This window comes from Eubalaena glacialis, chromosome 4, assembly GCF_028564815.1.
Source record: "Eubalaena glacialis isolate mEubGla1 chromosome 4, mEubGla1.1.hap2.+ XY, whole genome shotgun sequence".
Classification (NCBI taxonomy): domain Eukaryota; kingdom Metazoa; phylum Chordata; class Mammalia; order Artiodactyla; family Balaenidae; genus Eubalaena; species Eubalaena glacialis.
In genome coordinates, this window is record NC_083719.1 from 134,282,286 (window position 1) to 134,307,755 (window position 25,470).

Consider the following 25,470-nt stretch of genomic DNA (forward strand, 5'->3'; position numbering starts at 1 on the left):
ATATCCAGAGCTGCCACTCTATTCTCAAAGGGGTCAGTGGCCTAAACAAGATTACAGAGCATTATATTACATATCCATGTTCCTTTTTGGAAGGAATATTTCTAAAAGGATACACAAGAAACTGGTAACAATGGCTGCCACTGGGGAGGGGGGATTCGGGAAACAGGAAGCGTACTCTTTCATTGTACGCTCTTGTATTATTTGAATGTATTTTTACTATGATCCCGTATTACCTCTTCAATTAAATTAGCCTAAAGAACGGCTTTGGAGAGAAGAGGACGCCCAGCAACCATCTGGAAACTCAGCTGGATTTCTCTGTATCTGTATCATCAGCCTGAAGATCCCACTTGGTATAAATCCTACCTACTTTCTCCAATCACAGAGAGCATGTTTCCAGGAGAGAAGCACAATTGCTATGGAGATTTTCCATTGCAGCATCGCTTTATGAGCCTTAGTGGGGGGCGACTTGAGTGTTACATGGGTTTGAAGCCTGCTGCTGCTACAGCTGCTCCTACTCCAGAGTCTGAATCGAGCCATCTGCCATGCGTCTCCAGCTCTTAAATCAGTCGGGCCCACAGACACCCTTGGTTTCTTAAGGTGTGTAGTGAGAAGGCTGGGAAAATAAGGCGGGTGGACCCCATAAAAGGGAAGCGTGCAAAATAGAAACACATGGACGGCTCACCCAGTTTCCCCCTATCAGCACAGCTGTGGGAATGATGTACAAGAGGCCAAGCCAAATTCCCACTGCTCCAGACCAAGAGGACACAGGAAGAGGCAGAGAGAAGCAAGTCACACCTGCATGTTCCCTTTCCTTCTTCTTGGGACAGATGCTGTTCACTTGCAGACTGCAGATGGCTGGGCCTGTAAACACCACTGGAAGGCCAGTTGGCTAGGCTCAATCAGGTCACTTGAGCAGGGGATTTGGGGTCTCTGTTATGGCCTCCCAGCCAAAGCTTGTTTCCTGCCTAATCCCCTCCGGCCAACTCACCATGAAGCCTTACAGATGAGACATGGCTCGATTTATAAACAAACACGTGGGATCGGCAGCATGATGGGCCTCACATTGGCATGTGAGCCTGGGTGAGTCTTAGCATGGTTTCACTGTTATAAGATGATAATAATCCCGTCTGCATGCTGTAGCGTTAACACAGCACTTAACATTCTCTACCATGCCTATCATCCATGCCCACTTTACAGATGAGAAACTGAGGGCTCAGGAAATTTTATATGCCTGTCTCCCCTCCACCCGTGTAGGGCATGGGCACAGAGCAGACACCCAGTGTTAATTTGCTGAATGAAAGAAACAATCATTGGCTCAATCAATCAAGAGAGAGGAAGGGTACACAGTGGAAACACCTCCTACTGGCTCATGAGGGCCAACATGTGCATATCTGCCCAACGCTGCCTTCAGTAACATCATGTTGATAGCTTCGAATTGGTCATGGTGGGAATATTTTTACCAACATACTGGCAGATGCTACATATCAGTGCTTTTTTTTTCTTTTTGTTTTCATAGAGCTAGTTTATCAACACACTGGGTATAGGTACCACATAGTATAGGCAATTAAAACCCAGGCAATTAGTATAGGCAATTAGAACACAGGTTTTTCAGATCATCATCTCTTTTCCAAAAGGAGGGGAGGGTGGGAAGAGTCTAAATAAATGATTTTTATTACTTCAACATACATGTATAGATCCTACTATATGCAAAGCACCAGGGCAGGCTGGAGGAGAGAAACAGATATTGAGATAGAATTCATATTCTCAAGGAACACATATTCTCAGGTATAAACTATAACGTGCACACATATCACCTGGGGATCTTGGTAAAATACAGGTTACAATCCAGTAGGTCTGGGTGGGACCTGAGATACTACAGTTTGAACAAGCTCCCAGGTGATGCTGATGGCACCCCTCTGCAGGCCCCGCCTAGGAAGCATGGGTCTGGGAGGTGACTGAGTGCTTGTATGTACTGGCCAGTTCTAAACGTTAGATATCTATTAGCACGTGCAATCCTCACAACACGACAGATATATATTTCCCTTATCCACATTTTACAAAAGAGATCATCAAGGCCCAAGGTCACCCCTCTGGTCAACTGCTACTCGCTCAAAGCCAGGTCGTCTGGCTCAGAGAATGAAGTCACTCTCTTTCCAACATGCTCCCTCGTTGGAACTTTTTCAGTTCATTTTCTGTCTTGAAGATTATCCTTGCTTCTCCCTTCTCTTCCTGCTCTTTTCACTAGCTGCCCATTTCCTTTTTTGCCGCCTATAAGCACTTCTACCAGAGAAGAGCAAAGGAGAAGTGGGAATAAATGCTCAAATTCATCAATTTCAAGTGTATGAACCATGTCTTTTATTTCCTATATCCTGGTGCTTTGACACTGGGACCTTGCTCCCACCCCCAGGGTTAGCCAATTCCTACAGATGGTTAACTCACCAGTGAGCACAGCATGCCTTTCCAATGGGCTTCTCACTCTCTGGGCCGCCCACCCCCCGGGCCTGTTCACCCCAGGGCCAGGTACCAGACAACTAGGGACAGCCCCATGCCCCAGATCCCACCAAAATTATTCAAACTAGCCAATCCTAAGCCAGCTTACCCTGCCTTTCCTGTTCCTTTCCACAGAAACCACAATAAAGACTCTTGCCCACATTCCCTCTCCCCCCTCTGCCTCCTGACTGACCCCTGTGCTGCCCTGTGCCCCAGTCCCAGCATGGCGTGCCCCTCCTCCTGGGATCTTGAGTACAATAAAGTGTCTTTTCGATGGCAGCTGTCTCCTGCTCTGTTGGCTTCACCATACCTAAATAATAATAAAACCTCAAGCTCCTCAGAAAAGAGTATGCTCAGTCCCCAGTGAATCTGTGGGTTATCTATTATTAACATTATTATTTTTAGCGTCATCATCATCAAAGGATTATTATTTCCCTTGTCCCTCCCAAGCTCAGCCCTTCTCAGAGCTGGCTTGCATACATTCTCAATAGACAGCTTCTCAAAGTCCCTGCCCAAGGCCAGCCCCGCTTGGCTTAAAAATTCCATTCCTGGGGAGAGTCTCAGGTGCCCCCCCCACCCCCCCACCGCCCAGCACTGTCAGGGCCTCTTACCTCATTCCCCGGCAGGTGCTGAGCGTGACACTGGACTGTTCTGCCTTCCTCACTGTCCCGTGGTAAAAGCAGTGATCCTAGCATGGAGAAAGCGGGTGGTCAGACCACAGGATACTGATAAGCACGGCAATGTTAGTGTCTCGTGAAAGTCAGGGATGATTATGTACCTACCCTAAGCTTACAATCTGCAAAGAGCTTTCTAAGGCACCATTTTATTTGACTCTCACAATGTTCCTGGGCGGTGGGACAGGGTAGATGCCATCATCCTCACTGAAAAGATGAAGAAGCTAAGGCTCAGAGGAGCAAAGAGATTTGCCGCAGGTCTCACTGTTAGTTGGAGAACCCAGGATTTCAGATCTCTCTCCTTTTTTTTTTAAGAGAAACACTTTATTTATTTATTTTTGGCTGCGTTGGGTCTTCACTGCCACGCGCGGTCTTTCTCTAGTTGTGGCGAGCGGGGGCTACTCTTCGTTGCATTGCGTGGGCTTCTCATTGCGGTGGCTTCTCTTGTTGTGGAGCACAGGCTCTAGGTGCATGGGCTTCAGTAGTTGTGGCACGTGGGCTCAGTAGTTGTGGCTCGCAGGATCTAGAGCGCGGGCTCAGTAGTTGTGGCGCACAGGCTTAGTTGCTCCACGGCATGTGGGATCTTCCCGGAGCAGGGCTCAAACCCATGTCCCCTGCACTGGCAGGCGGATTCTTAACCACTGTGCCACCAGGGAAGTCCCTCAGATCTCTTTCTATGACATGATGCTGGCCACAGGAAACACTGGCTTCTCAAAAGCCTGCCTCCCCACTAGACTCACATCTTTGACCCCCCGTAAGGACTGAACAGTGTCCCCCCCAAAATTCATGTCTACCCAGAACCTCAGAATGTGATCTTATTTGGAAAAGGGTCTTTGCAGATGTAATTACATTAAGATGAGGCAATACTGAACTAGTATTCTTATAAAAAGAAGAGAGGACACAGAGAGACACACACACACACAAAGAAGAAGGCCATGTGGAGATGGAGGCAGAGATTAGACAAAACTAGAAGCCAAGAAGCACCAAGCATGGCCAGGAGCCACTAGAAGCTGGAAGAGGCAAGGAAGGATCCTTCCCTAGAGATGACAGAGGGAGCACAACCTTGATTTTGGACTTCTAGCCTTCAGAACTATGAGAAAACACATTTCTGTTGTTTTAAACCTCCAAGTTGATGGCACTTAGTTACAGCGGCTCTAGGAAACTGATCTATCCCCCGTCTTCCCTGCCCCCCTTGAATCCCTGCGTGCCTGGAGCAGACTTGATTTGGCACCTGTGTCCATGGACGCTTGCAGGTCTGCTGCTGCTCTCTAGCCAGGGCATCTCACGGCCATGTGGTCTTCCCAACCCGGCTGGATTCCTCATGGCCACAAACCACTATGTGCTAGGCCCAGGACCAGGTCCCGAGACACAACAGTGAGTAACAGACACAGCTCCAGCCTTCGTAGGACTTATGGTCTTGTGAGAGCCAATATTAGTTTAAAAGCCATACAAAGATAATTACACGTCATGAAGAGTGGCTTGAAATAAAGTTCGAGGTGCCAGCAGAGTGTTCGATAAGTAGGGTAGCCAGAGCATTTATGAGGCAAACCAGGACCCTGTTGAGAGTGATAAAGTGCTAAACCAGACAGACGGACACAAACCAGGACTGTTCCCAGCACACCAACGGGTGATAACAAGGGACACATTCCTACAAGCTTCTTCCCAGAAGGTCAAAAGAGATAAGCGGGTCTGAAGAGAAAGAAGGTAAAATCTCCAGGGCAGAGCCAGGTTCTTAAGAAGGTCTTAAGAAGGATGTAAACTGTGTAGTTGCAGACACGGAAGCTTTATCTTTCCCCACCACCGTCCTGGGCCTGAGCAGGGCCAATCAGGAATCTCTGGCATTCACCTACGTAACAACAGTCCCAGTGATCCACCACCAGGACCACACTTGATTGTGGTTGTTCCTTGGTCCCCAGCAGGCAGGCATGTGACCCAGGAGACAGCTAACCCATTCGTCTACATTCTCTGGTTCCACCCTCTGCTCAGCTCTAGGCATGAGTATAGTGCAACACACTTTACAAAGGGCTGTCACACACATCACCGCATGTGATAATAATGCCTGCCATTTACTGTTATTAACAGTAAGAGCTAACATCTACCCAGCTCTTGCTCCTGGATAAACAATTTACATGATTTTTTTTCCTTTAATTCTGATCACAGCTTTATGAGGTAGATACTCTTATTCTCATTTTTTTAAAGGGGGAACTAAAAGTTGGAGAGGTTTTAGGTCATTCACAGGGCCACACAGCAAAGTGGAGATTCAAACCCCAGCAGCCTGACTTCAGACTCCATGCTCTGTCTCTCTTAGCAAAAGCAGACCCAGCAAAGTGCATGGAACTTAATTTGTCAAAGCTCTATTATCTTCCAGCACCAACGGAGACTGAGGTACTAGTCTAAGCCTTGCCTCTCACTGGTTATCTCGACTTCGGCATGTTCCTTTTTCTCTTCTCCCCTCAATTTCCTCATCTGTAAGATGTGGCGTTGGAAGAGATGTTTATAAATTCCCATAAAGGGCTTCCCTGGTGGCGCAGTGGTTGAGAATCTGCCTGCCAATGCAGGGGACACGGGTTCGAGCCCTGGTCTGGGAAGATCCCACATGCCGCGGAGCAACTAGCCCCGTGAGCCACAATTACTGAGCCTGCGCGTCTGGAGCCTGTGCTCCGCAACAAGAGAGGCCGCGATAATGAGAGGCCTGCGCACCGCGATGAAGAGTGGTCCCCACTTGCCGCAACTAGAGAAAGCCGTTGCACAGAAACGAAGACCCAAAACAGCCATAAAATAAATAAATAAATAAATAAATAAATAAATAAATAAACCCAAAGTTTAAAAAAAAATTTTTTAAATAAATTCCCATAAAAATCAGTGATTCATCCTACCCTTCCACAGCCCTGAGAGTCAGATCTTAGCATATCCAATTTTCAGATGAGGAAACTCAACACTAGTGTGGTCAAAAGGGTTTTTCAGGTCACACAGCTAGTTAAAGCCACGACTAAAACCCTGGCTTCAGACCCCAAACTCTGCAACTCGTTCTACTGGAACACACTCACAGACCATTCCCCCAATGATCTGACCTAGATCAGGGCTGGAGCCCAAAGGCCCAGCAATGGGTTGGATAAGGTTCCCAGAACTCCCACTACCCCTGGCCAAGTTTGGTAGGAGAGTGTGATCCGCAACTTTTGGGTCAAGCGAAGCTAAGCGGTTTATTCCATTCCCATTTCTCTTTGAGTCTTCAGCTCCCAAGTAAGAAAGCTGACTGGAAGCCCCCTGGGGCTGGGTGGGGGCTTTGTAAGAGCCTAGGAGCAAGGGATGTAAGAAAACAAAGAGGCATCCCATGCTTCAGGGGAGATGTGCTTCTGTGCTTCAGTCAACGAGACCTTCAGGAAGGAGGGGCTCTCTGGGAGGGAGGGGAAGTTCTCTCACTGTCCTCTGTTTCTCAAAGGCCCTCACAACATCTCTGCCTAACCCCGAGAGCACAAAGAACAAGTACACAACAGCCGTGAAGTCATCGCATTCCTTCCCAGCTTCTCAGCCTGAGGGGGCCACCCTGAGGGGGCTTTCGTAGCAGGAAGCATGAGCTCATGGCAAACTCGAGCACTGAGACCCATTCTTCAGCACAGAAGTGCAGGAGCCAAACCCAGAGGAGGGTGCTTTGTGAGGTCATAATGGCGGGGGGCTTTTGAGGCATGTCTGTCCCTTCCCCACCTCACTGGAGACAGAGAACATAAGTCTCCAGGGAGGAAGAAGTTTCAACCAAGGGGCCTTGAAGAAGGTGTGGAGCCACAGCTGGCCAGCCTTCCCAGAGATGAGAAGACAGAGCCTACTTGCCTCCCGTGGGCACCAGCCACTCCTTCCCCTCCCCAGGAAGGTCTTGGTGAAGAAGGCAGCACTGATCTTCACACCCAACAATCCAACATAGCCCCTCAGCTACCGAGTTACTACAGACCTCTTAGACCCATCGAAACCTAACTGTCCTGTGTCCCTCTCCTCATTCAAGGGTGATCTGATAAACTCATCTGTGCTGCTAACGACTGTTAGTGGCTGTCATTGTCTTCTAGGCTTTTGCACTCCGGCAGGGCTACTGTAAAGAGTGGATCACATGGGAATCTCAGGGTCATGGGAAGCTGTGGGAGGAGCGCTGAGGCAGAGGAGCCCATCCTGCTGCCTACACACCACACCTCCCAGATACGCACACCACAAAAGCCCATGACATCCGGCCCCAAAGGCAAAAGACTGCTTCTTCTGCTGGAGTCTGTCTTCCCTTCTCCTTCACCCCTGCTCTTTGGCACAGAGTCTGAGAAGGGTCACTCAAGTCCAGAATGCCTCAACTTGGGCACTACTGACATTTGAAGCCAGATACTTCTCTGCTGTGGAGGACTGGCCTGTGCATTGTAGGGTAATCAGCAGCATCCCTGCCCACCAGATGCCAGTAGCATCCACCTCCCAGTCACGATAACCCAAACTGTGCCCACAAATTGCCAAGGGTCCCCTCCTTTGTTGGCTAAAACAGTCAAAGAGACAAATAGAATATTTTAGGGTAATTGCACCTGATTAAAATTGGTATAAAGCCTCGTGAAGCGTATTTCCTTTGCTTTATGTTCATTACCAACATATTTAACAAAAATTTAAGGAAAAGAAATGATTTAAACCAAAATCACTCCTAGTTGAGAACCACCACTCTAATCCTACAAATTCTAAAAGGTCCCCTGTAGGGAAAGCTAGCAAACCATGAAACGTGTATGATTCATGACCTTAAATGTCCACCAGTGACCAAATGGTGTGGTGGAGCAAACTAAAAGACTAAAACTGAAACACCATTTTTTAAATGACGAATCTCTGTGCAAACAGCCAAACTCAACTTTGAGGGGAAAAATACCCAATATGAAGATAGCAGCAAAATAAGAAAATCTTCACATCCTAAAACCACATTAAAAAGGCAGAGTACAAAACCTTATATGTCCATATGAAAAAAAAACAAACATCTGACTGGGTGAGATGACAGGTTTACCAGTAAATCACTTCTCTTACTTAAACTTTTGTTAGTATGTGGGTAATTAACATAAAGCAAAGAAAATATATGCTTCACAATGATTTATATCAACTTTAATCAGATGCAACTTGCTTAAAATATTGTTTGTTTCACCATTTTAGCCAGCAAAGGGGAGGGTACGCTTACGAAACAACAAATTCATATTTCGTGTCTCCTGCTCACTCCCTGGGTCTCAGTCAGGGAAACAATTCCTTCAGGGGAGGGACTGTCTCCACTGAGCATCTCCTCATTTCCTAGGGGTGGGTCTGGGATAGGGCAGCTGCTTGATAGATATTGACCTGAACTTACCTTGGATTTCAGGGTGGTGGTTCGAGGGTTGCCACTTGGAGTATAATGGGTTTCTGTGTAGGCTGGAGCAAAAAGGTGCCTGAAAAGAATAAAAACAGGCATTTGTCTCCTTAGATGATGGACTTCACCATCCTGGGAACAGCAGCCAGTGATTCTAACTAAACTTGGTAGAACCACCCCAAGCATCTCCACGCAGAAGGAACTAGGCAGTCTTATGGAACGGCTCAAGGAATAAAAAGAAAAACAGAATGAAGTTTGTTATGAACTTTGTGTTCATTGGGATCATTGCTTAAGTCAGCCACAACCAGATAGAGTTGACCACAAAAGCAGTGATCTTAGATCTTAACTTGTTCTGGGTCCTGGGAAAATACATGTGCAAACACATTCACAAAATTTCCCAGGGTCTATGGACCCTATTGTGTACCTTGACTGATTATTTTTCCAGCGTATCCACCAACTTTTGGTATCAGCACACCAATTTTTCTTTAAAGGAATCCCTCTTCCCTGTTGCATGTTTTGGTAAGACTGTCAATCAAGGTATCCTACCTGGCCTTGGCCAAGGGTGGCCCTCGGTGCGAGCCAAGCCAATGGAGTAATGCTGCAAGAACTTAACAAATGGGAGCTATTCATCTGCTCCTGTGTTCCTGCTGCATGGGTTCCAGGAGTTTCCTTTGCCCATGTTTTCTGAGACCTAGTGGTTCAGATCTCCTGAGACCTGGTAGTTTTATGTGTTACCCCTCCAATATTGTTTTTTCTTTCCTAAAATTGGACACTGGTTTATCTCTTGCCACAGACCTCTTGCAGCTGAGGTTAAGAATCCCTCACCAAAGGCAAGGTGACCTCAAATAAGGCTTTTAGTATTTCCCTGAAAGTTAAAAGATGAATAAAAGAGCCAAATGGATGCTTCAACTAGCTCAGCCACATTAAAAGCAGAACGAATCTAAAGAAAATCGAGGTCACGGGGCACAAAAGTTTGTAATGGAAGGCATCATTAAAAATTGGAGTCTAACAAAAAAGAATTAAGTGGATCTATACTAATGTGGAAAGATGTCTAAAATGGAGTTAGATAAAGACAATAAATTTCAGGAAAGTATGTACTTTTAAAATCCCTCTTAACGAAAAAGTAACAGCAGTACACACTAGTGCATGCATCAACAAGAGCTGGAGGAGGGCATGCCCATCGTTAATGGTGGTTATCTCAGGGAATTACAGAAGATGTTCGCAATGTAAGTTGTATAATATTTCTAAAAAACTGGTTGATCTTAAAGAATAATTATCATGTATTTATTCTGAAAACTGAAAATCTAATTTGAAACTGCTTTTTAAAAAAATAAGAAGATACAAGCTGAGGCCAGCATAGAAAGCCAAAGGGACCTGCAGGGACCACCCTAGTTTTGTAAGAGGTGACATTTCCCACAAGAGAGGGTCATTGAAGAGGATCTCCAGAGTCTCTCGGAGTCACTTCCAGCTCTAAGTTCCGGGACTCCAGACTCTCAGATTCCCCTCCACCCACAGAGTGCAGTCAGAAGGCAAATGCCACAAGGGTTGTCTCTTGCACTATGTCAAGCCCTTCAATGTGCAGGCTTGGACAAGAAGAAAAGAAACCCAACAGGGAGATGTAAAAACAAAGCAAAACAGAAAACCCAGCTTGTGTAGAGAAACTCCAATTCACATGGAAAGTTTGGGTCAGTAGCTAACTTGCCAGATTCTGTCTCCCTTTCTCTTTCTCCTTAGCATCTAACCAGTCAAGGATCAAAGGGAAGAGTCACCCATTTGTCTGAGCGAGATAAACTGTAAGCCCCAGGAGGACAGAGGCCAAGCTGTTTTGCTCACCAGTATATACTGGTGTTTAACATGTACTCAGTGAAAGAATGTGTTAACTAATTACTGAATGAATGAATGAGTGAGTTGTTGAGCATACTAGGAGCTTAGAACATTGTCTGGAGTCTGAGAGACTAAGTTTCAGTGCCAGTTTTGACATTTACTGTCTCTATGGCCATGAGCGAGTTGTTTTACCTCTCCAAACCTTTGTTTCCTCTTCTGCAAAACCCCTTCTACTTGACAGGGTTGTCATCTGAGTAAAATAACATAATGCATGAAAAGAGCTTAAAACCAGTCCTGGCTCAGAGTGGAGCTCCGTAAAGGTTAGTGATTATCATTATTGCTTTCAACAGGGATTATGATGGGAAGAACCCAGAAAAACTGGTGGAATTTACCTATTTCCTTTCAATTCCCCCCAGCCATTAACTCCTCAGTATATCACTTGAGAGAGGTGAAAAAAACAATGAGCTCATTCCTGCAGCCCATTTCCTTGGTCTGCTTTCACAGACTGCATAACGGACGGCGAGTCAGGAGTTCAGAATTTAATGGTCCATCCTGGATGACAGTAGGGAGACGTGAATTTTCCCACAGTAATGCACTCCTGGAAAATACACCCTCAGCCTCTTCTGAGTCTTAGGGGGGAAAATATTCATCCAGTGACACCAAGATGCTCCAAAGAGAGCAATCCAGATTGAACCTCAGAGGAGTCCACATTCTTGTCGGTTCTTGGCCACACATCCTCAGAAGGGTAAGCATCTTTCTGCACCTTGTTATTCTGAGGTTCTGCCACTGTCATCATAGGACTCTCAGAGCCTCAGTGCTGAGAGGGACCTCAGGAATCATTAAGCCAAACTCACTAGACTGTGGACTCCCTAAGAGCAGGGAGCACGGCTGCCTTGTTCAATGCTTCTCCCCAGCTCCTAGTACCAGGCAGGTTTATTCTGTGAAAAAGTGGATGAATGAATAAATGAACGAATGAAAGAATCTTCTACCTTGTGTAGGAATCTGCCAGATGGCCATTCGGCACTGGACATCTCCAGTGACAGGGAGCTCCTGAGACCACCCACTCCATTTCTGACCACATATAATAGTTAGAGAAAGTTCTTACACTGAACCAAAAACTACCTCTCTCTGTAACCGGCACCCACTGGCCTCATTCTTGTCTGCTGAGTCTACAAGAAACAGTCTGCTCCCTCTTCCACCTAACTGCCCTTTTCAGGACCAGCTGCATCAGCATCACCTAGGAACTAGTTAAAAATGCAGATTGTAAAAAAAAAAAATATATATATATATATGCAGATTGTCAGGCCCCACTGCAAACGTCCTTGCACACAGAAACTCTGTGGTTGGAGCCCAACCATCTGTTGTTGAAATAACTCTCTGAGTGATTCTCGGGCAGAACCACCACCCTAGACCACAAGTTCTCAACATACTTTTAAAGCAGGCAAACTTCAGAAATATCCACGTGTCTCACTACCCAAGCCTCCATCACCCTTCTACCTCCACCACACCCTGGATCATTCTGAGCTTAAGAAACCCTGAAAAGTTGCAATCAAAATAGTTCACATGCCTTTAAGTGAGAAAGCATTTCACCTTCACAACATGCCTATGAGGACACTGCAACCTCGGAACTGTAACTTGTCCAAGCTGTCACGGCACAGTGTCAGAGCCGGGTTTCAAGGCCAAGTGTGTTGGGCCAGACCATACTTTTTAAGCAGTTCTCTGCTCTGTCTCTATTAGAAGGTAGAAGCATAAAACTAAAGCACTGCCAGCAGTAGTCCAAAGCACAATTTGACGGTGATGACAGCAGCCTTGAGAACATGTGATGCCACAAAAAGGAGGCTCCTGGGTCTTAGATGTGAATATATGTAGAGAAGAGCCATAGGGGTAAGCAAAGCACAGGGCAAGATAAAGAGGATAGACATGTAAGGACGTCAGGGGTCATTTTTGGTGGTTTTTTTGTTTGTTTTTTTAATAACAACCCTTTCCCCAAACGGGGTTGCGGATGTTGACCAGGAGGGTCATCCTTCTTTCTAAAAGCAAAAGGAAGGGCCATGTTCCATCACCACTATCTGTGCAATTGTACCGATTCACAAGACACTGCTTTCACATGCTCCCCATCGCCCCAAGCTAGGCCCATCTATGCCTCCAGTCCCTGGTGGTGTCTTGGCGCTGCTCTCGGCACCAAACACACTATCCCCTCAGAGACAGGGCTGCAGGGCCACTGAGCAGCCCAGCTCAGCCCAGCCACCCCTTCTCCAGCCACATCTTGTTCTCATCTCCTCTCTGACAAGGGGCTGGCTCAGCAGATCTGCAGGAAGCTGTCTCTCACCACTGGAGTGTGTTAGGATTTTCAGGAAACGAGTTGTGAGTGATGTGCATCCAGGAAGAGAGAAGGACTGTCCAAGATTTCCCACCCTGCCCCCTCCTTTTTCTGGCTTCGATGGAAAAGCAATTTCTGAAGAAGTGCCTCCCACCCGTGCCCTCAAGGCTCACAAGCCCACAGGCAAGCAGAGATCGCGCATCATCCCAATGCTAATAGCAGCCAGCACTGTAGTGCTCACTTTGGGTGAAACTCAGGTTGCCCAGACCCCAAAGTCCTCGAGCAACCTTCTGAATCTTTGTCTCTTCTGAATCGCAACTGGGAAAATAAGCTGTCCCCCAAATATTGGACATAAAACATAAGGTCACTCTCCAGGGAGGGACAACAGAATTGCCCGTGGTGGCCTGGTAACTGTACACGCAGCCAGACCCCAAAAAACACACTGCAGCTCCAACAGCCCTGACCCACCTTTCCTAAGGCTCACAGCCTTCGAACCCAGAACCGTCCCTTTAAGGACTATGTACTGTCAGACTAATTTCAAATGCTTCTCTAAGCTTCTCTAAAACCCCCTCTAGGGAGAGAGAAGCAGCAGGACTAAAATTTGCAAAACTCTTCCCGGAGTCCAATCCCCCCAACCTGCTGCTTCAGATAAGCAAATCAGTGAAGACAAAGTGATAATTTCCAAACTACCTTGAAAAACAACCCTACCCAGATATGCTCAGCATAAACAAACAGTACTCTGATCATCCCAGTGGCCATTTTTACTGACACCTCCTTCTCCCAGGTGTTGCTCCATATCTAGCTCTTTCAGGAGTACTGGGGGCACTTATACACTGGTGATGCTTGGGAGGTACAGCCTCGCTGGTCCCTTATCTTCTCTGGAGGAGCCTCACCCTCACCCTGTCCGTCCATGCGGGTGATAACATAAGGCTCTTACATCTCTCACTTATACTTACAATGCCGTCATAACGGGACTCAGCCCAGTAACACAACACCCGGAAACGCTGTTAAAAAATATAAAATCCCAGGCTCCATCCCAGCCCCACTGAGAATTACATTCTCTAGAGAAGGACTCAGAAATCTATATTTTTAATAGTTTTTCCAGGTGATACTTTTTCAGTCTCTGGGAATTCTCCATTGTATCAATTTTAACATTTTTAATTCTTTTTTTTATTTCTAGCCTCCTAAGCACCCTCTCAAAATCTAAAGATGATATCAGCACAGCCTAGAGGGAAAGTCCCGGGCTCAGAAAGGTTTGGTTTGAGCACCAGCTGCGCTACCCTCTAGATGACTGTCATTTCAAACCCTGGAAATGAGGCAAAAGATCACCGTAATGCCTTTCAAGGTCATACAAGAGCACTGTCAAATCACAGGCTCTGGGAGGTCTAAGGTTCTTTGGACTCCATGGGGGGAAATGTAGCTTTGAAAGACTATTTACAATTAATTAGGGCAGCTCTTGTAAAACCCTGTAAAATTAGATGTTAACTTGTAAAAACCTAATAAGATACAACAGAGATACAAATGATTTCCATCTAGCAGAAAAGATAACTCTCAAGGTTATGATTTTATTGCCCATAGGATATTAACCAGTTTTGTATGTAATTTAGCAATGTTATCTCAGCATTCTTTTTTTTTTTTTTAATTATTTATTTATTTATTTTTATTTATGGCTGTGTTGGGTCTTCGTTTCTGTGCGAGGGCTTTCTCTAGTTGCGGCAAGTGGGGGCCACTCTTCATCGCGGTGCGCGGGCCTCTCACTATCGCGGCCTCTCTTGTTGCGGAGCACAGGCTCCAGACGCGCAGGCTCAGTAATTGTGGCTCACGGGGCTAGTTGCTCTGCAGCATGTGGGATCTTCCCAGACCAGGGCTCGAACCCGTGTCCCCTGCATTGGCAGGCAGATTCTCAACCACTGCGCCACCAGGGAAGCCCTCACCATTCCTTCTTCACTATTGAAAATATATATATGTTTCCCTTATCTATTCAATTTTTAAACCAGTTTTATCATTTTGTTGGTTCCCCCATTAATTAAACAAAACTTTGACAAACGTTCACTATTTGTATTTGTATGAGAACTGTTTTCACTTGAGCCACATAAATTGTTTTTTTCCTAGACTGAAAATGAACAGTGTGATAATTATGATCTCACAGCCCCACTGAGAGGATCAAATGAGAAAATACATTCAAATACTAGCTATGACGTTTATAAGTTCTGTGAACTTGGGCAAATCAGTTAGCCTCTCTGTGCCTCAGTTTTCTCATCTATAAAATGGGGGAAATAACAGAATCTACTTCATAGGGTTGCTATACAATGTTAGGAGAGTGTCTGACTATGAATATTTGCTAAATAAAATGAACAAATGTGAAAGAAATCTTTGCAAAGTATAACGTATTTGTTTCTACAAATATCATTGTTAACATTTTCTCTGGGACTATCTATGTGCACATGTGGTAAAACTTGGTAATTGTTAACCAAGATAATGGGCTTCTGAGAGTTCATAATACTAGTCTCTCTCCTTTTGGGTATGTTCAGAAATTTTTATATTCATATTTTTTAACTAGCAAGGTGATACTATACACATCACAAGCTACTCAGCCTCAGTTTCCCTTTCTATCAATTGGAAATGGTGATGCCCAGGACAGGCAGACATTGGGAAGAGCTTTTGAAAAGCAGAGAATGATATTCTAATGTAATGGCTAGTGCTTGCCCATATTTGGGACAAAATAACAAATTCAGTAAGTAGTGTTTTGTTGTCTTTTGTTTTCAAAGAGCAAGAAAGAAAAGGGAGAAGAGACAGCTCAAGCTGTCTCAGAACCAAGATTTCCAAAGCAGTGCTCACTCCACCTCTGACTCCAAAGGAATGGAAACAAACCTACATGCCAAAGGCATGGCCCTAAAGCCAAATAAGGGGCCCACGGGCAGAGTCATTCCTTTTTGAGGGAACAGAAAGTTTAAGGAAGGGGGAACTTTAAAGGTTGCTCCTGATGTAAAGAGTAGGAGATCTCCTCCTACTCCAAGGACTCACTTGAGCAAGCATCATCGCTGCCAGAGGCCCAGCTCCAGAAGCAATGCCGCAAAGCAAGATGGTGCCACCCACAAGCCTGGCATAAAGCCGAAGCATGTTGTCTTTAACCTTCTATTAAGGAAGTGTCCAAACAATGCACTGAATCAACACTCCTTTTCACCAAACGCATCCCATTACATCTTCTCCCAGACCCCACAAGACCTGGCACCCTTCCGACCAGGTCCTGGTCCTGTGTTTTGCTTTTGTGTTGTCGACCAAAGGATGTTTGGATGAGCACTGTTTACTCCTTTGGCCAGCAGGGTCTTTATTTAATCCTCTTCAGGCCTCGCTCTTGGCTGCCTCCACGAAGATGGAGTAATCTCTCTGTGCAAATAGGGCTGACCTCTTGGGATCAGGATGCTTAACTGTCAGGGACCTGAGAGGCCCTCAAAATGGCTCACCCAAGAAGAGTTTACGGGTTTGTTTTGCAGTGTCCTGTAAAGTACCCATTATAGGCACTTATTGGAATTGGATAAGAACAGTTCAGGGAAATGGGGTACTATGCTTACTACTTCTGAGAAAAATAAAAAAGAGGAAACCAGTTACCACGAGCAACCAAACCAGTTTCCGATAGCAACAAGTTTCTGGTAAATCACCACAGTTATCAGATTAACGTGAAGGGAAGGGCCAACGCAAGAGGCAATGGTTCAGTTGTACAGATAAACTTTGTGGATAAGACACAGGAGAAGTGAAGAAAAGAAATCTCTAAGATCACAGGACTTATGAAAATATGCTTAGAAAAAGGGGAGTAGGTGGGCTATCCCATAAATAAAAGCAAACAAACAAAAAGCAAAGACCACAAACCAACCTGCCCTAAATGTGGGTTCTTGGTCCCTTTTAGGCTCTGATTAAATATCCCAGTAACTCTGATAAACCTTGACCAATGTTTCTTAGCATCCTAAAGCACAAATCACAGTGAATGCACAAGTCAAGAAGGTTAGAACTTGGAAAGTCCTCCTAGAATACAGTGGACATATGTTGTCCTGCACTGCCCAGCAGCCCTGCCACTTTCTTGGGAAAACAGTGCCAAATTTACATTTAGAGAAATGTTCCCCTCTTGCTGCATGCTGACTGGGGCCACCTGGAGTCAGTCATAATAAGTCAGGACAATCAGGTCTCATTTCACTGAATTTCTAGATGAGTGACACCGGTAAAAATGGCTGGAGCTGAGACACACCATTGGTGGTGCCTGAAGATGATGTTGAAATCTCAGCCTCTGCACACTGATGCTGAATTGAATCTCAGACACAGAGTTTCAGGTGAAGTAGAAAGAATAGTGTTATTGCTTTGCCAGGCAAAGGGGACCACAGCGGGCTCCTACACTTGAAAACCATGTATCCCAATCTGGATGGATTTTTTTTTTTTTTTTAGCTGCTTTGGGTCTTCGTTGCTGCGCACGGGCTTTCTCTAGTTGCAGCTAGTGGGGGCTACTCTTCCTTGTGGTGTGCGGGCTTCTCATTGCGGTAGCTTCTCTTGTTGCGGAGCACGGGCTCTAGGCACGTGGGCTCAGTAGTTGTCCCGCACAGGCTTAGTTGCTCTGCGGCATGTGGGATCTTCCTGGAGCAGGGCTCGAACCCATGTCCTGTGCATCGGCAGGCAGACTGCTGACCACTGCGCCACCAGAGAAGTCCCCAACCTGGATTTGATGAGGGGTTTTATAACAGTGGTTCAAGGGTGGGGTCGCTGACAAGATTAGGGTGTACACACGGCCTGCACTCCCTGAATCCCGCCTCAGGTCTCCTAATCTTGATTAGCTTCTCGGGCCCCTTTACTCTTGCCTCAGGCGGTTTCTTGGCTGCTCCTCCCTTGATTAGCAGCTGTTCGAATCTGCCTTTTGGAACTCAGGGAAGGTCAAGGAGGCTGGAGTCTTGCCTACAAGAAATGGGAAACAAAAAGGCCTCCGTGCCCGGGAGCCCCACAGGGTCCTGCTCGGTTTCAAAGAGACTCTCTATGAATTCCTAGACCCTGTCCTTTTCAAGCCCTAGTTCTTCAGCTTTTCACTCACTCTATGTGTTGCCTCATACGCTTCCCATAAAGTTTTTTTGGAGGGGAGGGGGATTGGTGAATAAATGGCAGAGTCTACTGCAACAAAAAATCTTTATATGTCACCCTCTCTGTTCAGTGCTTACCCCCATTCCATTCTCATGGATGAAAAATTTGAAAAAGAGCAAAAGCAACTTACCAACGTCACAGAATTATATTTTGCTTCTAAACTCGTCAGTCTAAATGAACTAAAGCTACCTAAACGTCAGCATCAGCAGTAGATAATCCAAGAGTTAGGCCATCCAGACACTCCCAAAAGGCAGAGAGGAAGGATGCTCATGCAAACTCATCAATGAATGCTTATTAAGCAGCATAATATGGTACAAACTGCAGGGCACATGGCCTCAGGAAGACCAAGTTCTTCCTGTTTGAATTCATCATGTATTTGCTCTGGATTCTGGGCCAAGCTGCAGTGCCTCTTCGGAACAACCATTCCACAAATATTTACTGAGGCCAATCACGTGCCAGGCACTGTGCTGGGGGACATGAAGGAGGCAAGCACAGCTTTCCTGCCCTCCACATGGCATCTCGCTCATGAAGATTAGAGGAGGCTGAAGGGCGGCAGCTTATGCCACCCCAGACATGCCACTTTAGCATAAGGATCATTTTGAGCTGAAGGCAACTGAGAAGAAGCAGATACAAGAAAAGCTCCTTGCCCTCCTCCTATTTGCCTAAAAGCGGGTCGTCAGTTCTCAAAGGTGTCCCTCCTCCTCTCTCTACCAGGAAGGACAAAAGTTAATCATCAGAGACAACTTTAGACCCCGTCAGCCTGGAGACGGCACCAGAGGAATCCACACAACAAACTTTAAAAATTAGCCTTTATCTATCATTTCCCAAATATTTACCTTCCCACAGTTTACGGCCTTTAGAAGCCTAAAACCTCTTTCCTTTTTCCTACCATTTCTCTACAAACATTGTTCTTTGTTGAAGATGCTACAGAAGCCTCAATTCTGTGTCACTCATTTTTCTCTGGGTACCTCCCATGTATACATGTTAATAAACTTGTTTGTTTCTCTCTTGTTAATCTGTCTTTTGTTACAGGGTACCCAGCTGAGAACTTAGAAAGGAAGACAGAAAATTATTTCCTCCTTTCCAAAGTCATCTGTGAAAGTACTTTGCAAACACTAACAGGCCACACAGAAGGTAGGTATTACTCTTTGGTCCCTAGAAACCAAGTTTCTATATTACAACCTATCTTCCTTCCTTCCTAGAACTGCTGCAAACCAGAGCTGCAATCAACTTCCAATTTCCCCTAACAAGCTGCCTACTCAGCTTCGGAGGAGGGGTGCCTGTGCCTGAGTGTGCGTGTGTGTGTGTGCGTGTGCGTGTGCGTGTATGTTGAGCACAGAGAGAAAGGGCCGCCTAGGGATCAGGAACTCAGTATCCTCAACACTGCTGATCTCCTTTTCCACAGCCATATTCCTATCACCACATAACTGAAAGGCCAGTTTAACCTTCGCATTCTTACCCAAGCCCCAAAGCCAGCATCGATAAGAGATAAAGAGCTTCTAGAATACAAGGGGTCTGACATCTTTCCCAACACTTAGATCTCCTCTTTCTCTAGCACTCCAGTCTTCCTCCAAAGGAATCCCTTTCCATGACTTGTCCTTCCTTTCCTGGGAAGGGGGGCAGGGGGGCGGCCTTGGAAAAAGAAACCAAGCCTGATATAATACAGTCATTATAGCCCCTTTGGCCCATCTGGACCTCTCTCCAGGGAGACTGATGCAAGAGGAGAAAACGTGGGGGCCGCCAGTTTCCTGCAAACCCGTAACCTCGGGGGTAAAAGAAGGAGGAAAAGGGGGCAGTGGGGCACATGGGAGCCATGGAGGGGACTGGAAGGGAGCCATAAGTACAGAAGTCATAAAGACCCATTTCTCCTTAAACTGGCTCAGGAAAGCCTGGCCCAGCTCCACCCACTCAATGATATCATTGTTTTCAACAAAAGCTGGTTTGAGAACCCGCAGGGAGACCCCCAGCGCGAGGCCTCACCAGTTCCTGGGAGATCAATCAAGTGCTCAGAATTGTAGATAAGGAGGGAAGTCTATGTAAGGGTGCAAATTACAGAGGTAACCAGGGTAAGGACAGACTTCGCTTCTGCCAGGACTTTTAGGGTCACGGAAAGAGTATAGGATGCTACTTTTCACATAGATTTTATCAGTGGATTCCCCACCACCAGAGTTGATGACTGGAGATTATTACCTTCAACTAATGAGAAAACTAAAGATCTGAGAAGTGGCTTATCCAAGGTCCCACCACAAACTAAGGACAAACACGGGGACTTGTACCACTGTCCTGCTACTTACTCAAGCCAGGAACCTCAGATTGGCCTTTGAATCCATCCCTTTCCTCAGCTCATATCCAACCCATCTCCCAGTCTCCATGATTCCACCCTATAAGTATCTCTGGAATCTGTCCCCTTCTCTCCATATCTGCAACCACTTCCCTATATTAGATCACCATAATTTCCCCCTCAGATTAAAATAAAGCTTTAGAATGGGTCTTATTACTATCGCCAGTCTTGCCCTTTCCAATCCATCCTCCACACTGTAGTCTAAGTAATTTTTCTCACATGCACTTTGGATGCTGTCACTATCTGGCTTTTAAAATATTCTTCATCGGCTCCCCACCGCCCTCAAGATACACACCCAATCCTTTTAAGGAGCCTACAAGGCCCTTCAAGGACTCGCCCCTGCCTACCGGGACAACCTCTTCTCTCACCATTTCCTTCCTCCCTCTTGCTCTCTGCTCTAACCACAAAGAACATCTTTTCATCATCAACAAAGGCCTTAGAGCCTTTGTTCCTGCTACTTGCCCTGCGTGGAACCCATCCCCCTTGTATAAGCCAACTCTACCACCACCCTACTTCTTCCTTTTATTTCACTTCCTCCTAGAAGCCTTCGCAGGCCCTCAATCCAGGGTAGGTTCCCCTTCCCCGTGCTCCCACGGTACCCTCTACTTCCCCCAACACAGCATGCCCCACACTGCTCAGTAATGGTTGGATTATCTCTCTCCTCCACTAAGCTCTAAGCCCCATGATGGCAAACTGTGTTTGCTTGCCGTTACTCTTCCAGGAATACCCAGGACCTAGCCCAATGCCAGCCGCCAAGCTGGCACGCACAATATTTGTTAAATGAAGGAAGAGAAGGTAAGAGAGAAAGGAAGTTAAGAATTCCCAATGAGTAACCCAGACCTCAAGCCCTGGAGACTCAATACACTGGAGACTCTTGTCAGAAAAACCACAGATTCTCTGACCCAATACCTACTCACAGTTGAGTTTGAGCAAGACCTGCAACTTGCTCCAGGGTGCCCAAAAGCCTATTCATTTAGCATCCAAGGTATCAGCCAAATGTCTGTGTATGTCACTGAGTTCTAAATAGAGAAAGAGTAAAGGTTATATTCTTAAAACCAGAATATCTCCTGGGCAAAATGTAAATGCGGCTTCATTCTCCGGACAGAACCAGTCCAGAGGCCTCAGAACTGGCCTCCTCCCATAGACTTTTCCCCGGGGATAATCATGCTCCATGTCCTAAGCACATGGAGAGTAGAAATCCAGCTTCCAAGGAGTCTGGACGAAGAGCCTAGGCACATCCTTGAAGATGAAAACAGAGGTCTGGAAGGTGGGACTTTCAGCACATCTCCCAAATCCAAATATAGATCCATCCAGCCCACCAGACCCTGCTTCTCAGGAGACTCCCCCAACTCCCCGAGTTATGAAGAAGCCATCTTTGCCTTGGGCTCAGTCCCTTGCAGTCCATGGCTCCATCCGCCAGGTACACCTCCACCCACTGGGCTCAGCCCAAATTTCCCTTCGATGGCGAGGGGATGGGGAAGAACTTCTCATCCGAGGTGCAGAAAACACAGCTCAGCTTTAAATTGCACCTCAAGCCTCTTTCCTAAAAATACGTCATCTACCTCTCTGACAATATGGTTTTACCAGAGGCAAGAGAAAGCCCAACTCAAAGTCAAAAATAAGAGAACAAAAAAATTTGAACTCTAAGCCACTCAAATCCTCAGGTAGCCCAGCTGTGGAAGGGAGAGAAACCCCTTTCCCACTGCCACATACCACTCTTCTGAATTATAATGATTTGGCTAGCTGGAATACTGAATTCCTAAGAGCTTATTAGCACTCCAGTTTTGGTTCCCCTAGATCCAGACCAAATATTTATATATTAATTTCTCAGTCTGAATTCCTTTCTCATTCTTCCACTCATCTCTCTTCCCTCCCTCATCCGAAGCCTCCCCTCCCTGCTCCCACAAGACAGAGCTCCAAGGTACCCTCCTGAGGGAAGTTTTCTCTAACCCCCAGTGAGAAATTCCCCCTTCCTTATCGCCCCCTCAGCACTTTACTTTTAACTGTGTTAAGTAAATTTGTAACCAACCTCGGATTATGCTGTTTGAGCGTTTTCTCTCCCATAGAGAGTAAACGGCCAGAGGGCAAGGATATGGTCTTTGCATCTGCTCCCTATAGCACCAAGCATAGGACTTTACACACAGGTGCTCAATCAATATTTCCTGAAATCAATACTACAAAGCTACAGTAATCAAAATAGCATGGTGTTGGCACAAAACAGACATATGGATCAATGGAACAGAATAGAGAGCCCAGAAATAAACCCACACATCTACGGTTAATTAATCTTCGACAAAGGAGGCAAGAATATACAATGGAAAAAAGACGGTCTCTTCAGCAAGTGGTGTTGGGAAACTTGGACAGCCACATGTAAACCAATGAAGCTATAACACACCCTCTCACCATACACAAAAATAAACTCAAAATGGCTTAAAGACTTAAACATAAGACCTGGCACCATAAACTCCTACAAGAGAACATAGGCAAAACATTCTCTGACATAAATTGTACCAATGTTTTCTTAGGTCAGTCTCCCAAGGCAATAGAAATTAAAAGCAAAAATAAACAAATGGGACCTAATCAAACTTACAAGCTTTTGCACAGCAAAGGAAACCATAAACAAAATGAAAAGACAACCTTCAAAATGGGAGAAAATATTTGCAAATGATGCAACTGACAAGGGCTTAATTTCCAAAATATACAAACAGCTCATACAATGCAACAACAAAAAAAACAAACAACCCTATCCAAAAATGCACAGAAGACCTAAACAGACATTTCTCCTAAGAAGACATACAGATGGCCAACAGGCACATGAAAAGATGCTCAACATCACTAATTATTAGAGAAATGCAAATCAAAACTACAAGGAGGGTATCACCTCATACCAGTCAGAATGGCCATCATTAAAAAGTCTACAAATAACAAATGCTGTAGAGAATGTGGAAAAAAGGGAATCCTCCTACACTGTTGGTAAGAATATAAGTTGGTGCAGCCACTGTGGAAAACAGTATGGAGGTTCTTCAGAAAACTAAAAATAGAATTTTCCTATGATCCAGCAATCCCACTCCTGGGCATATATCCAGACAAAACTATAATTCAGAAAGACACATGCATCCCTATGTTCATAGTAGCGCTATTCACAATAGCCAAGACATGGAAACAACCTAAATGTCCACTGATAGATGAATGGATAAAGAAGATGTGGTACACACTGCTATATTTAAAATAGATAACCGACAAGGGCCTACTGTAAAATAATTAAAAATTTAAAAAAATTTAAAAAGAACTATATATGTCAGTAAATGTTAATAACATAAAAAAAAAGTTGTGGCATATATATATACATACACACACACACACACACACACACACACAATGGAATACTACTCGCCATAAAAAAGAACAAAATAATGCCATTTGCAGCAACATGGGTGTAACTAGAGATTATCATACTAAGTGAAGCAAGTCAGAAAGAGAAAGACAAATACTATATCATATCACTTATACGTGGAATCTAAAATATGACACAAATGAACCTATCTATGAAACAGAAACAGAATCACAGACATAGAGAACAGACTGGTGGCTGCCAAGGGGAGGGGGGTTGGGGGAGGGATGGAGTGGGAGGTTGGGGTTAGCAGATGTAAGCTTTTATATATAGAATGGATAAACAACAAGGTCCTACTGTATAGCACAGAGAACTATATTCAATATCTTATAATAAACCATAATGGGAAGGAATATTAAAAAAAAGAATGCATATATGTATAACTGAATCACTTTGCTGTACAGCAGTAATTAATACAACACTGTAAATCAACCATACTTCAATTTAAAAAAAAATCTGCTGAAATCAAACTTGTAGAGTGGAGTCAAGTTAGCTCTGGTTTATAAGGCAGGAGATCCATCAAGTGATGAACGGATAAACACAATGTGGTACATCTACATAATGGAATACTATAAAGCAATAAAAAGGAATGAGGTACAGATGCATGCTATACAACTTGGATAAAACTCAAAAACATTACGCAGTGAAAGAAACCAGTCACAAGAAACCAATATTGTATAATCCCATTTACATGAAATACCCAGAATAAGCAAATCTATAGTGACAGATAGCAGATTAGTGGTTGCCTAGAGCTGATGGCTTTGGGGGAACGTTGGGGGTAACCAGTCATATTAGTTTGCTAAGGCTGCCTTAACAAAGTGCCACAAACTGAGAGGTTTAAAAAACAGGAATTTATTGTCTCACAGTTCTAAAGTTAAGCCTAAGATTAAGGTGTTGGCAGGGCCATGCTCCCTTTGAAGGTACTAGGGAAGGATCTGTTCCAGGCCTCCTAGCTTCTGGCATTTCCTTGGCTTGTGACCACATAACTCTAATCTTCACATGGCATTCTCCCTCTGTGCGTGTCTGTGTCCAAATTTCCCCTATTTATAAGGACACCAGTCATATTGGATTAGGTGCAATCCTACTCCAGGATGACCTCATCCCAACTAACTACATCCACAATGACTATCTCCAAATAAGGACACTCTGAGGTATCAATACAAGGGGTTAGGACTTTGACATATGAATTTGGGGGGGACATATTCAACCCATAACACTGCTAATGGCTTCTTTTTGGGGTGATGAAAATGTTCAAAAATTAGAATATAATGATGGTTGCACAACTCTGTAAATATACTAAAAAACATTGAATGGCATACTTATATAAATGGATCAACTGTATGGTATGTAAGTTACATCTCAATAAAGCTGTTAAAAAAAAAAAAGCGGGAGAGTTGGGTTTAAAGATTCTGCCCAAGCTCAATAACCAACCCATTGGTGAGAGTGTGTGAAACAAATTCTCTCAACACAGGTGGTGGATTTAACTTACAGAGAAGCCAAAGGCAAAGTGCGTTTATCTACCTGTTCTGTGTAAATTCCCTGTGACCCAGTGATTCACATCTAGGAGGTGATTCTCTAGAAGTACCTCTCAAAGAACATGAAGGTGTCCACTCCAGCACTATTTGTAAAAATGAAAAAAAAAAAAAAGAAAAAAAATAGTTTGAATGCCCATCAATACGGGGTGATTAAATTGATCATGGCATCTTGATTATTACTGAATCTGAGTGATGGGTATAAGGGATTCATTATATCATTCTCTCTACTTCTATGTGCATTTGATAATTTTTCATTATATGAAATTTTAAAAGTTAATTATGGCATATGCATACAATGTACTATCATATAGCCATATGATCTCAAAAATTTACATGGAAATGTATCCATAATATACTCCCATACTGTGCTGTATGAACGTAAAATGGTACAGCCTTTGGGAAGGAATCTGTGGAATGGGAGGTACAATTTGTCAAAATTTAAAAC

The 25,470-nt window shown here is 44.9% G+C and overlaps 1 protein-coding gene across 1 annotated transcript in view; it reads right to left on the reverse strand.

Moving 5' to 3' along the window:
- The window catches only part of ADAM19 (ADAM metallopeptidase domain 19), an 84,056-nt gene that overhangs the window by 41,686 nt on the left and 16,900 nt on the right, over positions 1 to 25,470 (reverse strand). The window contains exons 5-6 of the mRNA XM_061188993.1: positions 8,500 to 8,578; positions 3,102 to 3,178 (exon numbers count right to left, since the gene is read on the reverse strand). Of these exons, the coding sequence (XP_061044976.1) occupies positions 3,102 to 3,178; positions 8,500 to 8,578 (156 nt within the window). The remainder of the gene's footprint in view (positions 1 to 3,101; positions 3,179 to 8,499; positions 8,579 to 25,470) is intronic.